Source organism: Centruroides vittatus, unplaced genomic scaffold (genome assembly GCF_030686945.1).
Source record: "Centruroides vittatus isolate TY-2023 unplaced genomic scaffold, ASM3068694v2 contig_482, whole genome shotgun sequence".
NCBI lineage: Eukaryota > Metazoa > Arthropoda > Arachnida > Scorpiones > Buthidae > Centruroides > Centruroides vittatus.
The window spans coordinates 301,831-317,714 of NW_027122272.1; the positions used below are offsets into that span (position 1 = coordinate 301,831).

A 15,884-nucleotide genomic window follows, 5' to 3' on the forward strand; every position below is an offset into this window, starting at 1 on the left:
TGCAAAAATTATTAAGATTATATAAAAACTGGCTTTTAAATTTTTAATCGGCAAGCCACAGTTTTGTAGTTAAACAGTAATTTTTTTATTTAACTAAAATTAATTTAATTATAATCACCAATAATTTTATTTTCTTCAATATTAATTTTACAATATTTACATTAATCATGTTTATCATCTTTACTGAATGAAAAAGCTAAGATTTTAGAAAATTCCACTTTATTTTAAAATCTGAACAACCATTTTTAATTTTATTTGTTTATTTTCATATTTCTCTTATTCAGAATATTTCTTATTTCTAAGAATAACAGTTTATTGAACTGTAAAATCTAACAAAATTATTTAATGAAAAATATCTCTACTACATTGGAAAAGCTAAAGAAATATACATAAAACAATTAATAGATTAATATAAAAAAATTTCAACCAACTATTGATTAAAGTTTTATATCCCTGTGATCAAAAAGTATTGGAGTAGTCCAATATAATGCAAAATTTGAATTTATTCATCAAAATTTATTTTGTCTCCTTCAAAGTAATTCTCTCCTACTGCAATGCACTTATGTCAATGTCTTTTCCAATCCTTGAAACATGTTTTAAAGTAGTTTTTGTGAAACCCCTTCAGGACCCACAGCAAATTTTGTTTTATGGCATCAATCAAAATGGTGACCACCAAGTGGAAATTTTAGTTGAGGAAACAGGAAAAAGTCATATGGTGCCACATCAGGTGAATCAGCTTACAGAACTGTATTTGTTGTGACTCTTTGGACAAAAATTCAAACAAGAAGAGTCATTGTAAACAGGTGTATTATTGTGGTGCCACAAATCAGGTTGTTTTCTACAAACTGCTTCACACAAACAGTGCAAAATACTCAAATAATATTCTTTGTTGATGGTTTGGCCAGTTGAAAGGAATTTGTGATGCACAACACCAGAAAACAGTCAAAAATCAAGGTCATGTGTGATGCTTTTGAGTGCCATTCACTCTGATCGTTCAGCTGTTTTGGTGTCAAAAGCATAAATCCGTGTTTCATCACCTGTAATGATACATTTTAAGAATAATTTACCTTGAGAAAGCATTTTCTCTGCCACTTGAATACTTTGTTGTTTTTGGAAAAAATTCAATGTTTTCATAATGACTTAGAAGCAACATGCTGCAAGTTCAAATAATCTTATAAAATTGCTTGACAAGATCCAAATGTTACTGGAACACATTCAATAATGTCCTAATTGTTAAACAACAATCACTAAACACCAAATCTCTGACTCAAGCAACAGGTTGTTCAGTTGAAGCAGCTGGTCTTCAGCATATTCTATGCCTTTCTTGAACATCTTGTATCATTCAAAACCTCTTGTTTTTGATAGACTATCACCACCAACATTTTTGCAGCAGTAATTCCATTGCAAAAAACAAAATTTAATGCACATTCTTTGTTCAATTACACTTGACATTGAAAAATTGTCAGTGCAAAACTTCTTAGCAAATAAATGACTGTTTTGTGTGCAAACAAAAACAGACAATGACATCAAATTGCTGCTAGATATCGATGAGTAATACGAAATAAGAAAAAAAAAAAAAGACAATGGCATCCTCTTGCACATATGCAGTTAAAATGAACTGTTCTGAATAATTTTCAATCACAGTATTAAATCAAATATAATTACTGATTTGCTAAACAAATTTAATATTCAAGCTTTCTTAGATTTATAACTTAAAAATAAATTCTTCAATTAATTTATTTATTTTTCAAAAACTTCAATTAAAAACTTTAATTTACAGAATAAAATTTTTTTAGAATAATTAGTATTAAAATATAAGTAATTGTGACATTAAAAAATGTTTATAAAAATATTCATATATGTGCCAGTGATTAGAAAAGTAGTCAAATTAATATATTTTTTGTTTTAAGATATTTTTACTTTTGAGTTTGAAAAATTAAAAAAAATTTATGATCATAAAAAGAAAACAAATGCATTTTAATGTGATTGCAAAATTTTACAAATAGTTTGTGAAATACATTCAATACTTTCCTATTTTTGACTTAGATCAATTTCATAATCACCAGCATATAAGTAAATGATAGTTTGTTGTCAGAACAAATGAATAAATTAATTCATTCATTCCTGACAATGAACTTAAAAATAGTAAAACAATTTTCTTGTTTTTAAATTAATTTCTTTATTTCTGAAAATATTTAATTTGAGCTTAATTCATATTTATAATTTAAAAAAAAAATTTAATTATATATTTATATTAATTTAAAATACTTAATAATAAAAATTGGTAAACCCATATCATTTTCACAAATTATTACATTAAAAAAAATTCTTACATTTACTGGATGTGATTGATGATGGTTATTCATCCTTAAATATTCCCTTCTTTTTAATATCTGTAAAATTAAATACAATAATTTCATTGTAATTTTACTGTTATAATTATAATTTATTTCTGCAAGAAATGTAAATGCTTTATTTCATTTCTAATAATAAAATTTATTATAATGAAATAAAACATTACAGACAACAGAAAAACTTAAATGAAAATCATTCTTTTAAGGATATAAATAAATGATTTTTTAATCACATTCTCAAAACAATTTTTTTTTTAATGTACCTAAATAAATAATTAGATTTAAAATTGACATTTCAAAAAAAATAATAATAATTCTAATTTTACCCAAATTTTAGAATTTTCTGCAGGCTTCACTAAAACTTGGTAAGGTAAAACATTTGTATCATCTTTGGTAGTCAAATTTTCTGTTGTAAATCCACAAAATGCAATAAAACTCTGGAGGGAAAAAATTATTTAAATAAATATGAGTAAATAGCTATAAAAATAATTTAAGATAGTCTATACATTAATGATATTATGACATAACTTTGTTTCTATTTAATCTAATATGAATTCTGCTTATCAAAATATCTTTTAGTACATCTATATATTTGAAAATTCTACACTTATATGCAGACAAAATTATTAACATTCAATTCATTATTATTAGTAATAAAAGAAAAATTTTTAATTATAACAATACAAAAAAAAATAATTTTTTTCTTCAATATAAGAAATCTATACATATAAGAAATAACAGTAATTAAAATTATTTAGTCTTGAGATCTCTATTCTTTATTCTATAGATTTATGTTACAAGATCATATATTATGCTATATATGAGATCAGGAGCTGCAAGATCCCACTCATTATAATCAGGATGGTTAAGATTTTTAAGATAAGAAGATTGAGATTGCAAAATCTCCATTTACATCAGAAGCCTATCACCAGTTAGGATTTTGTACACATCCCAACTCACATTTAAATGAATTATTTGTAATTAACGTGATTTTTATCCGAGTGGCAAATGAAAATCTAGGAAGGAGTTTCGGACCAACAATGGAAATAGAGCTAGACACTTAGACATAGTACGATAATAAAAAACTATTATATACTATATAGTATATAATTTAAATAAATATTAGTATATAGCAGACATGGGCAAATGCGGCTCTTTTTTGAGTTACATGTGGCTCTTGCTGAAAGTGTTGATTTCTGCTTTCTATTATTATTTTTACAATTTTATTTTTATAATTTTGTGAAAATATGCTTTATTAAAAAAATTCAATATTTGTTTTATATTATATTTATATTATATAATAAAATCGCACGTCTTACCATACTATCCACCACGACAGTACAGAACTGAGGCTCCCAAGCATTTTGCAAAACCTACATTTCGGCTCCCACTGAACTCTTGCTTGCCCACCCCTGGTATATAGTATATGGTATAATACATGAATAATAATAGAAAGTAGAACTCACTGTGTGTGGCATTACCAAATATTTTTCTTCCACACACAGTGAGTTCTATTTCCTATTACTATTACTTGGTGTGAGTAGCATACTATCCTATACATGAATAATAATAATAATAATAAGAATAAAAATAAAGTACAAAAGTTTCCCTTTGACAATCTATTTGAGTGAGACAATCTCATATTCAATTCCTTTAAATCTATCTTAAGAGAGAGAGCTTACAATGTCACAATCAAATATAATACCTTATTTTATAAATTTTTCTATTTTCTTCTGTATCCACTGCGACTGGCAATGGTATCCTTCCTTTTACAGGGAACTCCTTTCTGTTCAAGTACGAACTTCTTAAAGAATTCCGTTTCCAATTCCAGCCCTCTGGGCATTGGTGTGAACCCCATTTTTAGGATATTCATCCAACCAAATCATTGGAAGCTATTCAAGTTACTGAGGAGAGAAGTAACAAGGAACTTCACTGTAATGTTGATATCAAAATCAGCGTATCTCCTCAGGAACTCACTTTAAAATTGAAAATAAGTTTGTCTGCGACTAACACAAATGTTTCCTGTTTGACAAATTTTAAAATTTTCTGTTTGACCTAAAATATTGACCCCTAGGTTCTCACACTATACACGTTTAAGAGAAAGCTGACAGAAACTGTATATACTGTAAGCACAAGAGGAGGCAAATTACATATGCTCATTAGCATTACACTTGACTTCACAATTTGTTTAAAAAAACTCATCCATCTTGGTTTGTTTTGATGCTGCTTTTCTGTCTATTGAATACAATGACCGCTTGATATTAACAATGTCATGTACAGCCTGTTCATTTATGCTGAAACTCATCAAGAAGGGCTTCACAACTTGGAAAGATTCAATGGCCTTGCTAAATTTTAGCACTACACTTGGATGTTCACTAGATGGTTCTTCCTCAATCGTATCAGCCCGCTGACTCTTTTTGTACAATTCTTCAATTGTACACATCCCAGATGTAACAAGTGAATCATCAAACTCTACAAATTCCTGAAACACCCAAATATTAATTAAAAGTTGAAGAAACACAAAGTTTACAATAGATGAGGCTAGAAAAAAAAAATCTGTTATTCAGAGTTGCAGGGTCCATTGAGAGAAGATAAAACTACTTTAATTTACATGACCTGGGAAAAGAATCCACTATTCCAAGAAATCTGTTGTTCCAGGATCCCTTAAAACAAGGCCCTATTTGTGTTTCTATTTGATTTAATAACACATATTTACAAAGAAATTAATACAAAAACATCAAATTAAAAAAACAAAGTTCATTCTTTTGTATGTTGTTCTGTTTATCCTTTATGTAAAAATTAGCACTATGTTTCACATCATTGCTAGATCCCATCTCCCTAGGTATCTCTCCCCTCCACAGTTCTGATATACTAATGAATGCCTCTCTATGATTATACTAACTGCTCCTAAGTTCTCAAGAAAAAGTCATACAAATGTAGGAAAAGAATTCTTAACATTTTGCAGTCCAAGTTTTATATTATCTTAAAAGCAGCTCTACATGTTGAAATTAGTTGTTCTCCTTATAGTTACCTAGGAAACCACAAACCACTGATATAAAAAAATTTATGTGGAGTGTGCACTTTTAAACCTAATTTTTATTCAAATTCATTGTAATGTAACAACTTTCTAATCAGTGGGTCAAGAAAAGTAGCTTCTTTAAGTTTAGTAATATTCAGACTGCGTTTTTCCTTCAAGGACATAAATCCATCACCATAACAACAAAATTTGTCGTGAAGCCTAGTTAAATGTGAATTAAGAGCAGAACATCAACAAAATCCACTAAAGACTTGTATTTTATATTACTTTTTTCAAGGAAAAACCTTCCATTTTCAGCTGTTTTTTTTTTATTATGTAATGTTTTTTGTAGCTCTACTGTCTTACAAAAGAAGAACAGCATTTAGTAATACCATAGAAGTCTCTAATAGCTGGAACATATATAAATTAAAAACAATATACCATGCATACAAAATTTCCAGCAAATAATATGTATTTGAATTAAATACAACAAACGGAACATTTTTGATCTCTTTTAGAAGCCTGCATCAAGGATCGAACTTTACTGAATGTTAGAGATTCTATTTTTAGAACAAATTTTAAAATTGTTTTCCTTTTGTTGTCAACCCATTTTTTGAATGTTTAACACGTGTTACATTTTTCATCTACTCTACAAATTATTATTATAAAATAAAAATTTTTTACATAAAATTATTTTGACATGAAGATATGCACATTTAGTACTTATATTAATTTATTAATAGTATCATCATGTTGAAATTTCATCTATCCACTTCCCTTTAGAGGATTATTGACTAACGACTTCCATATGGCAGATACTGTCTCACTGTCTTTACTACTGATGCATTAATAGTATAACCCCAAAGAATATTCTAACTTCTATAGAAGTCAAAATTTTATTTCTGGATTAAACTTTTTTTTTTTAAAGTTGTGCTACTTCATGTTCAAATATAAACATAAAAATTAGATAAAAATTTATAAATATCACAAAGAACATCTTTCATCTTTAAGAATAAGTTTAAAAATATGTAGCAAAATTATTTATAAATAAAGGAATTAACTATAAAATAAATAAAATAAAATATAAAAATAAAAAATATTTAAACAAAATTAATATAGAATGAAATAAAATATACAAAAATAACACCTAGTAGAAATCAACTATTGTGTAGGCAGTGAGTAGGTGATATAAAAAGTATTTTTAACAGTTAATGATAATTGCGTGCCAATGATCTGTAATTTACTCTATAAATGTGGGACATTTTAAAAAAACAAATAATCTGTGTATTCTAACAACTGAAATTATAATCTTGTCAAATTTACTAACCAAACCATGGGTCAAACATAAAACCTTTTCGTTTATTTAAAATTGGATCCTGATATATTGCAATTATACGTTCATCAGCAATTTTTTCTCTTTGGCTAAATATCAAACACATCCTGTTCTATTACTCTGTATCAGGTCTCAAATTTTTTATATCAGTTTGGTGTTCTTTAATTCTCTCTTTCAGCTCTCTACATGTGCTGCCTATAATACTGTGATCAAAAAGGATTGGGAATGATTCATTTAAACTGCATGCATGAAAGAGGGCATCATTGTTGTTTTCTTCATCATTTGGTATGACTTTCATCAACATTGAGCAGCACTATGTATATCATTTTCTGTTTTTGTTTGCAAATAAAAGCTTGTTTTGTGTGTACATTTAAAATTTTGCACTGGTAATTTTTCAAACTGTTGAGTGTAATTGGACAAAGACTGTGCATTTTCTGCCACAACATTTTCTACCACTCAAAAACAAGAGTTTTTGAGTGGTAGAAAATGTTCGAAGAAGACAGCAAACATGTTCAACTTGTTTGCTGTCTTCTTTGAACAATGGCTTCAACTGATGAACAACCTGTTGCTTGAGTCAGAGATTTGGTATTTAGTGATTGTTGTTTAACAATTAGGACATTATTGAACTTGTTCCAGTAACATTTGGATCTTCTCAAGCAATTTTATAAGATTATTTGGGCTTTCAGCATGTTGCTTCTCAAGTTATTATGAAAACATTGAATTTTTTCCAAAAACAACAAAGTGTTCAAGTGGCAGAGAAAATGCTTTCTCAAGGCAAATTATTCTTAAAATGCATCATTACAGGTGATAAAACATGGATTTACGCTATTGACACCAAAACAGCTCAACAATCAGAGTGAATGGCACTCAAAAGGTGAAGCAAAATGACTTCAATTTTTGACTGACTTTGACATGATCTGAAAAGTATGTCAAACTCAGTCAAAAATCAAGGTAGTGTTGGTGTTATGCATCACGAATTCCTTCTGACTGGCCAAACCATCAACAAAGACTATTATTTGAGTTCTTTGCATCGTTTGTGTGAAGAAATTTGTAAAAAATGACCTGATTTGTGACAAGAAAATTCATGGATTTTGCACCACAATAATGCACCTAATCACAATGCTGTTGTTGTATGTAAATTTTTGGTCAAAAACTCAACAAATACAGTTCTGCAAGCTTCGTATTCACCTAATATGGCACCATGTGACTTTTCCTGTTTCCTCGACTAAAATTTCCACTTGGTGGTCGCTATTTTGAATCTATTGATGCCATAAAACAAAATTCTCTGCAAGTCTTAAAGGGGTTTCATGAAAATGACTTAAAAGCATGTTTCGAGGATTGGAAAAAACATTGGCATAAGTGCATTGCATTGGGAGGGAATTACTTTGAAGAAAACTAAATAAATTTTGATGAATAAATTGAAATCTTGTATTTTACTGAACCATTTCTGATACTTTTTGATCATAGGGGTATAATACAAGACTGTTTGTAAAAGATGGAGTAAAGCAAACACTTAATTCAGAAATAAAGTTTCAACTTCTATAAACTATAAATGGATTTTTTGAATTTAAGCATTCTAACAAATTAAAATATTTTTGAAGTTAGATAAGCTGAAATAAAAGTTAGACTGAAACAGAATATCTCAATTGTGTTGCAATTTGAAAAATATTATGGACCTATAAATTCCCACTGTCGTCTGTCCATCCATCTTTCCTTAATCTCGATAACAGAATTAGATAGATGAAATCCAAGACCAGATATGGAAATTTTAGGAGCAGGAGACCCCAATTGACTATATATGAACTTCTGGTTTACACTGGAAGTCATGTTATTTCAATACAAAAATTTTCCCTTGAAAGCAGTTAATAAATGATTGGCACAACTCTATTGTTAAAGGAAAAGTATGATGTACAGGGGCAAGATACTACTAATTTGAGGTGGAGCATATATATTTTAAATTAAAAATATGATTAAAAATTGCAGCCTGGCATTGTGACAATCTCACAATAAATAATTGCTCATTTTTCAATTCCACTATCATTTTCTTTTCAGACAATATGGAGCCCAAGCCTGACAAAGACACAAGTTGTTACATTCCACAAGTGATAAGTTTCTAATTCATGTATCATTTGTATTAAGTTTTTGAAACTCCCACAAGAACAATAGAACAACAATGTATCATGTAATGAGATAAAACAGTTTTAAATTAATTAAAACTTTTTAAAGCAGAATTAAAATTGAAAAATGATTTGAAATCATTGAAAAATTTTTGAGTCAAAACTGACACAAAATAGCAAGTCAAAGTTGATGAAAAAATGACAAGTTACATGTCAAATGTAAATGCAAATACTGAGTGACTAATAACCATTAAAGTTCAGTTTTATATTAAAAAAAATTTAATGTAATTAGGAACTTTTTGTAAATTATTATTATATGTTTTATTACATATAATACAAAATGAATATTTCATTTATCAACATTTGATTTTAGCAACTTTAATTAAATTTAAAATACTTAATATCACTTAAAACATAAATTTTTATTAGAAATTATTATAATAATTGGTATTTCCCATGTAACAGCTTAATTTTAAATTCTAAGATAAATTTTTTTTTAAAAATAATAGTAAGAAAAGATATTCTACTAAATATAAGTAAAGTAAATAAATACTACTTACATTGATTGTTACAGGATTAGCTTCTGAAGCAAATTTATCAAATAAAAATACAGTAAGCTTTGCTTCTTCAAAATTCATAAAATTGGAATTTGCTAGAAAATATATTAAACAAGCAATTATTTATTGCAACATCATCATAATGCTGGGCTGCAATTTTTAATCATATTTTTAAAATTTATTTAATTTACAATATGTGCTCCCCACCTCATATTAGTAGTGTCTTGCCCTGTACATCAGACTTTTCCTGATAGCAATAGAGTCGTCATCTACCTCATTTCAGGAAAAAATTTTTGAATTGAAATAATGTGACTTCTGGTTTACATCAGAAGTTCGTATATAGTTAATTGGGCTTCCTGCCCTTTCCATATCTGGTCACAGCTTTCATCTATCTAACTCCGTTCTCGAGATTAAGGAAGGACAGACGAACGACAGTGGAAATTTATAGGTCTACAAATTTTACAAATTGCAGCCCAATCAGTTTAAAAAAAGAATAAATTTTCTTGAAATTAAAAAGTTAACTAATTAAAACCTTTACTAGTATCAAAACTTAATAATAATTATTCTAACTGTGTATGCATCATCAAAAGAAATATGCATAATGGAGGCACTGAAGCTTCTTTATGTTATACTCCAGTGGACAAAAACATACATAAACACATATAAACACACTAAATTACAGTAATATCTCTTGAGATTTTTCAAATTCTTCAATGTGGATCTTCATCTAAGTTGGCCAAAATAAAGATTCTAAAGTTTCTCTCTCAAATTCTTTTACAAAATTATGGGATTTATAATCCTGAAACTGTTGATGTAAGGACAGCAGCAGTTTCTGGAATATAGATTTCCTTTAGTTACATCTATTTTCTTCTGTGCCTTTTACATTTTTAGGTATAATTTAAGTTTTTTAGAGAGAAACATAGTTAATTATGTCAGGGTTTGTCAGAGTCTAATGATATTAATTATTACTAGGTCTAGGAATTTTAGTTGATCTTATGTTTAGGTAATTACAGTAGTTAGTAAAAACAGAAAATAATTTTTAAAAAATTAAATTAGTTGGTATAAGTGAAATGATTATTTTTATATAAAAGCTGTTCTAAATTTATGTCTTATTGTAGTTTTCTATAAACAAAGCAAGATACAATCAAAAGCCACGTAACCATATCCCCAATTGCATAATGACATGTTCAATAGAAGAGAAAGACTAGTGATTTCAAGAAAAGCCTTTCTTCTGCTCACTGTTTTACAAATACAGTCAAACCTGTTTTTATGCGCTCTTTTTATGTGCGATTTTTTTAATGCGAATTTTTAATTTGTGCGGTATAGTTGGCGACTAGTCTCGTGCGATTCGTCATGTCTCACGTTGACTTATTATAGCTAAATAAACTTATTATAGTAATATTATTGCATGAATATGCGAAAAATGAAATAATTTACTTTTTAAGTCAACAAAACACCACCTGGACAAAAATATGTAAAACAGACGATAGACCAGACAATGCAGTCAAGTGCTGACATCTGTTGTCAATAAATTCTATTTCGTACGGTTTTGAGTTATTTTCTATGTGAGACTTTTTTTATGCGGTCCCTGTTGACCGCATAAAAAAATTATTTTTTTAATTGTGTTGCGAAAACTATTATTTACAGCCATTCGTGAAGTTTCGTGAGATTTTTTTTAATGCGTTTTTTTTAATGCGGTCCCTATCCCCCGCATAAAAACAGGTTTGACTGTATTTTTTTTAAGTACAAAACTCATCATTTATCAACACTTCAATTAATGTGATTCAATTAATGTGAACAAACTACATATTGGTAAACTATTTCAGACATCTGTAGGGAGACTACACACCTGAGTTGTGTTAGCTACTTCAGTTCTCTCTCTCCCAAGGGAGTAGTTTACACAAATAGAGAAAACATGGAATAAATCTGAAACTGTAGACTATGTGAGGCTCTGGATATGGTCCAAACCCTCATCAAAATTTGCCTCAAAAATTTTGTTGAATTAGAAAAAACCAAGAGTGACCAAAAAATATTTTTGCTTAAAATTTATTCAACAAGAACTAAGATAAACAATGTACATCCTAAGATCAACCATCTCCAGTTGGGATTGGAATTTGGCATCAAATTCAACATCAACATCGATCTTTCTCACAGCCTAAGCTGGGGCCGTATTCTGGCCACCATCTCTGGTCTCTCATCTCTCCCAAGCTGGTTGATGATTGGCTAATCATTTGTTTATATTTCAAGAGATCATCGCATCTCTCCAAACGCAATTCAGGACAACTTTTTCTCTTGAATATTCTCTCGTTTCGCAGAGACGAGCGGATAGTTGTCTTTCGACCAATCTTTCGTCTTTTGCCTCGATTTCGTTATATCCAATATGGATGACTGGATGCTACTTGTGCTGTACAATCATATTAGAGAATGTTCTCTATCTCAGGAAAGAATATTTTGACAGAGAAAATGCTTCAGATTTTTTTTCTAGTGCCTACTTGGAAATGCCACTGATTCCATCTTTTTAATTATCCTACATCAATTACTAAACTATTGAATATGATCACTACCAATTGAATCATCAGGATACTTTTTAAGCATTTTTTAAGTGAATTACGAGGCATTTCAATTTACATTGAAAGTAATTATCTTTTCTCACAGAGTTTTTCATTATCACCACTATCATTTTCATCATCAACCACACACTGATACACAAAATGTTTTTCATTTGTGGTTGTAGTAAATTATTAAAAAAAGCAACTAAATTTAAGAAGTCTTAGCAATTTTGTATGAGTGTTTTGACAATAAAAATTTAGAATTTGCTAACACAGAATATATCCAAATATAAATTAAAAAAGAAAAAATCAACAGTGATTAGTGATGTGTAAAGAAAGATCATGAAGTAAGGGAATCATCATAAAATAAGACCTTACATTACAGGAGTATTCTATAATGCTAGATAGGAGATTAATACTCCTATTAAGAGCTTAGTATAAAGTACATACCGTATTTTTGCAGAATGACAGCATGCCAGTCTATCCAAGGATATCATGAAATCAGATATTTCTGTATGGTAAAAGCTGGCATGCCGGTTTAAGTGAAATTACACATCCCTCTCTAGAGAGCGCATTAAAAAAAACAAAATGCTTAAAAAAAAGAATGAGTTTTTATTCTAAAACTGTGAAACTGTCAGCATTACATCAAAAATTATGATTATATGTTTCATTTCTTCATTTTGTCTTCTTTCTAATAATATAAAATACCCTTGGTGCTATTTTGTGTATTTTATTATTTGATTCAAAATGAAAAAATAAACATTAAATTTAAGAAACTTGCTGTAAATTATTTCAGCTTACACCATTAACATTGACTTTGTGTGAAATTTGAGAGAAAGGTGTTATTTTTAAGGTCAGGGTAAATGGTCAGTGTAGCCCACACTGCCTGACTGACTGACTAACTACTGTCTGTAAGTTGTTAATTGTTTTATTGTCTTGTAAATGAAAACTCTCTTCCTGATTTTAAGTCTGTCAAATTACAATGTTATTATTTTATGGTACTGGGAAGAATGTTTTTAAATGTTTATTTAACTAGTTTTGTTAGATCTGATTAATTTTATATTTTAGTCACAGTTTAACTGGCAGGCCAGTAACCCTGAGGTTTCTAGCATGCTGGTCTCCCCCATTTTTATGTGGCATGCTAGTCATTCTGCAAAAATACAGTAATAAAAAAACATAGTGTCAAAGTTGGTCCATTTTTACCAATCTGAATCCTCTAGAAACAAATTTGCCTCCAACTCGGACTCCAACTCCACAACTCTAGTTTCTGAATGTTTATGTATTTGTTCTCTAACTTATTGTTTATGATCGTGTTGTCTGTGGAATAAGGTTGTTGTGTATAATTGTGTATAATCTTTAGAATCATTATTATTATTATTAATATTATAAAACTATTAAATTAATTGAAAGATTAAAACTTTATAAGTATTACATAAGTCAACAGATATTTTTCTACAATATTTCAAGAAATAAAATAGGTATTTATAAAAAGACACTATTTTAAACAAAATATATATTTACCTTCAGAAATCATAATTTTTAAAAGGTAACCCTTTTTTATTCGTTCAGAAATTGGCCAACTTTGTGTCACTTTACCCTAAATTATAAATTAAAATAAACACATTAAAATTATGAAAAAATATAAATAATTTTGAAATACAACATAATAGATATCAATATATTTTAAAATATATTGGAATTTATTTGCAATAAAACATTGATGAAACATGTTTGAAAAAACATGAAAAATACATTAAAATATGATTGAAAAGGTACTTTGTTTTCGTCTTTTTTCTAACACTGGTAACAGGTTCAGGTATGTGTACTTTGTATAAATATCAAAACAAACACTTGCATCTTGTAAATTTAAGAAGTTACAAATAGTTTTTGCAATGTAAATTTTAACAAAAAAAAAAAAAGAAAAATCATAGCTATTACAGGTGATGTCATCAACAGCCTTCCCTTTCAGCAATATAGACACAAAGTCTCTCTACCATGTTTGATATCATCTGGCAAAGCATCAATGGGATAATATTGTCAATGTCTATGTAATGTTTCTCTTAAAGTCATCAATTATTTGAATATTGTAAAGATATTTTTTGCATAAAATAACTTTGATAATTTTTAGGAATTATAAATACTTAAAGTATTTTTTATTTATTTATATAAATAGAACTGATTGAAAGATACTAAGTATATAACTGAATATTTTTTTTTCTTAAAATTTTTAAGGTAAACTTTAAATTTTTAATAATACAAGTTTTATTAGATTAGAGAAAAAGAAAAAATATCAGCAAAAGATATTAAATATTTAATTATTAATTTTGAATCTAAATGTTCCCAATCTCACATCAAAATTAGGTATTTTTCAGTCTAAATTCACATTTTTTAAAATAAACAACATTAAAATAGCTGTAGTTCATTATAAGGAAACATTTTCAAAAATTATCAATATTACCTCAAATCTTGGAAAATAATATTGGTTAAAATGTAATAATTCTAATAAAAAAAAAATGAGATTTTATGTAGAGTACTAATCAAACATCTTTACTACACCCGATACACGTAAAGCTATCCACCATTTCGGCTTTGGTTGGTGGATAGTTGTAGAATACTATTTTGTTATAATGTATTGCTATACCACATATTTCAGATGATGATGTAAATTTCTTGTATATCCCACCAAACACATGCATTTTTATTACATTGTATGTAGTGATTTGCCAAATAACATGTGCTTTTCTCCAATCTCATCTCAAAGTGTATGTTTGCATCCAACTTTAATAGTGTTATCTACCAAGTAATTTTGCAAAGATTCTACCATGGGAGCTTCTGTTTTCCATCAAATCAAGATTTCTTTCAACTAGATCAGGGTTTGGAACACTAACGGTCATTTGCCAACTGCAAGGGGATTTTTCTCTTTTGGGTAATTTTACTTCTAAACAAACTTAAAAAATTTTGTTGAACAACTAATGCAATGTTACCAACTGGATCAATCACTATTTCCCTTTTAACTCATCTCTACATTAGAACATAACATTATAAAATTCCACAAAAATATCTTGACATTAATTTTTTTCAGCAGAGAAGAAAAATTCCATCAAGTTGGCAATACTTCTTTAATGCTCCATCCTTTTTGATATGTAGAATCTTTATATTTTATTAGGAATATCAAAAATTTTTCAATAAATTCCTGATAGCCAAAACAATCACATTGTGAAATACATTTAATTATTGAAAAGAGAAAATTATTTTCTTTTAATGTTTATTTTTATTTTTAAAGTTTAAATAAATATATGGTTTAATTTAATTACTTACATGTCAGTTATTTATAAAAATGGCTAAAAATTGTTCTTATTTAAAAAAAATATATAAATTTAATATAGTAGTAACATTGAACTAATAATATCTAATCCATATTTGATATCTGTTGGTACAATGATAAATAAGAATAAAAATGATATGGCTCGTAATTATCAAAATTAATAAAATAGTGAAAAAAAGAAACAATATTGATAGCATTTAAACAAGAATATAACTAACAAAAATTTACTTGTTAGAAAAAAATCTGTTATAAATATTTATATGTACCTTTTTCTATAACTATTAATTATTATTTTTTCAAAATTAAAAATAATAAGAATTACTCTCCCATGGTCACTGCCTGGTCATGGTGGGAGAGCCCAGTAAATTTACTGATCCATAGAGCAATGCCAGCTGGAGCACAAGCTCCTGGTAGGAACACCCATGCCAGTAAGGTCTATGCAGAGAAATAAAGCTAAGAGTGACCACACCCACATTCTGTGGAGATAATTACCATGGCAGTAACCAGGTCTAAGTGTGATACTGGATTGGACACCACTCAGGTTAACAAGGTCTACACTCATGGATTAGGCAGAGGCTCATATTTGAAAAATAGGCCACAGTCTCCCTTGGTTACCGGTGGCAAAAGCAGCAC

The 15,884-nt window shown here is 28.3% G+C and overlaps 2 protein-coding genes across 2 annotated transcripts in view; one reads left to right on the plus strand and one right to left on the minus strand.

Annotated features, from left to right (window-relative positions):
- LOC136977923 (nudC domain-containing protein 3) overlaps positions 1–15,884 on the plus strand; it is a 215,607-nt gene that overhangs the window by 19,775 nt on the left and 179,948 nt on the right. The window lies entirely within an intron of this gene.
- Positions 1–15,884, minus strand: part of LOC136977898 (uncharacterized) — a 33,055-nt gene that overhangs the window by 8,412 nt on the left and 8,759 nt on the right. The window contains exons 2-5 of the mRNA XM_067273488.1: positions 13,448–13,523; positions 9,381–9,472; positions 2,681–2,791; positions 2,334–2,393 (exon numbers count right to left, since the gene is read on the minus strand). Of these exons, the coding sequence (XP_067129589.1) occupies positions 2,334–2,393; positions 2,681–2,791; positions 9,381–9,472; positions 13,448–13,523 (339 nt within the window). The remainder of the gene's footprint in view (positions 1–2,333; positions 2,394–2,680; positions 2,792–9,380; positions 9,473–13,447; positions 13,524–15,884) is intronic.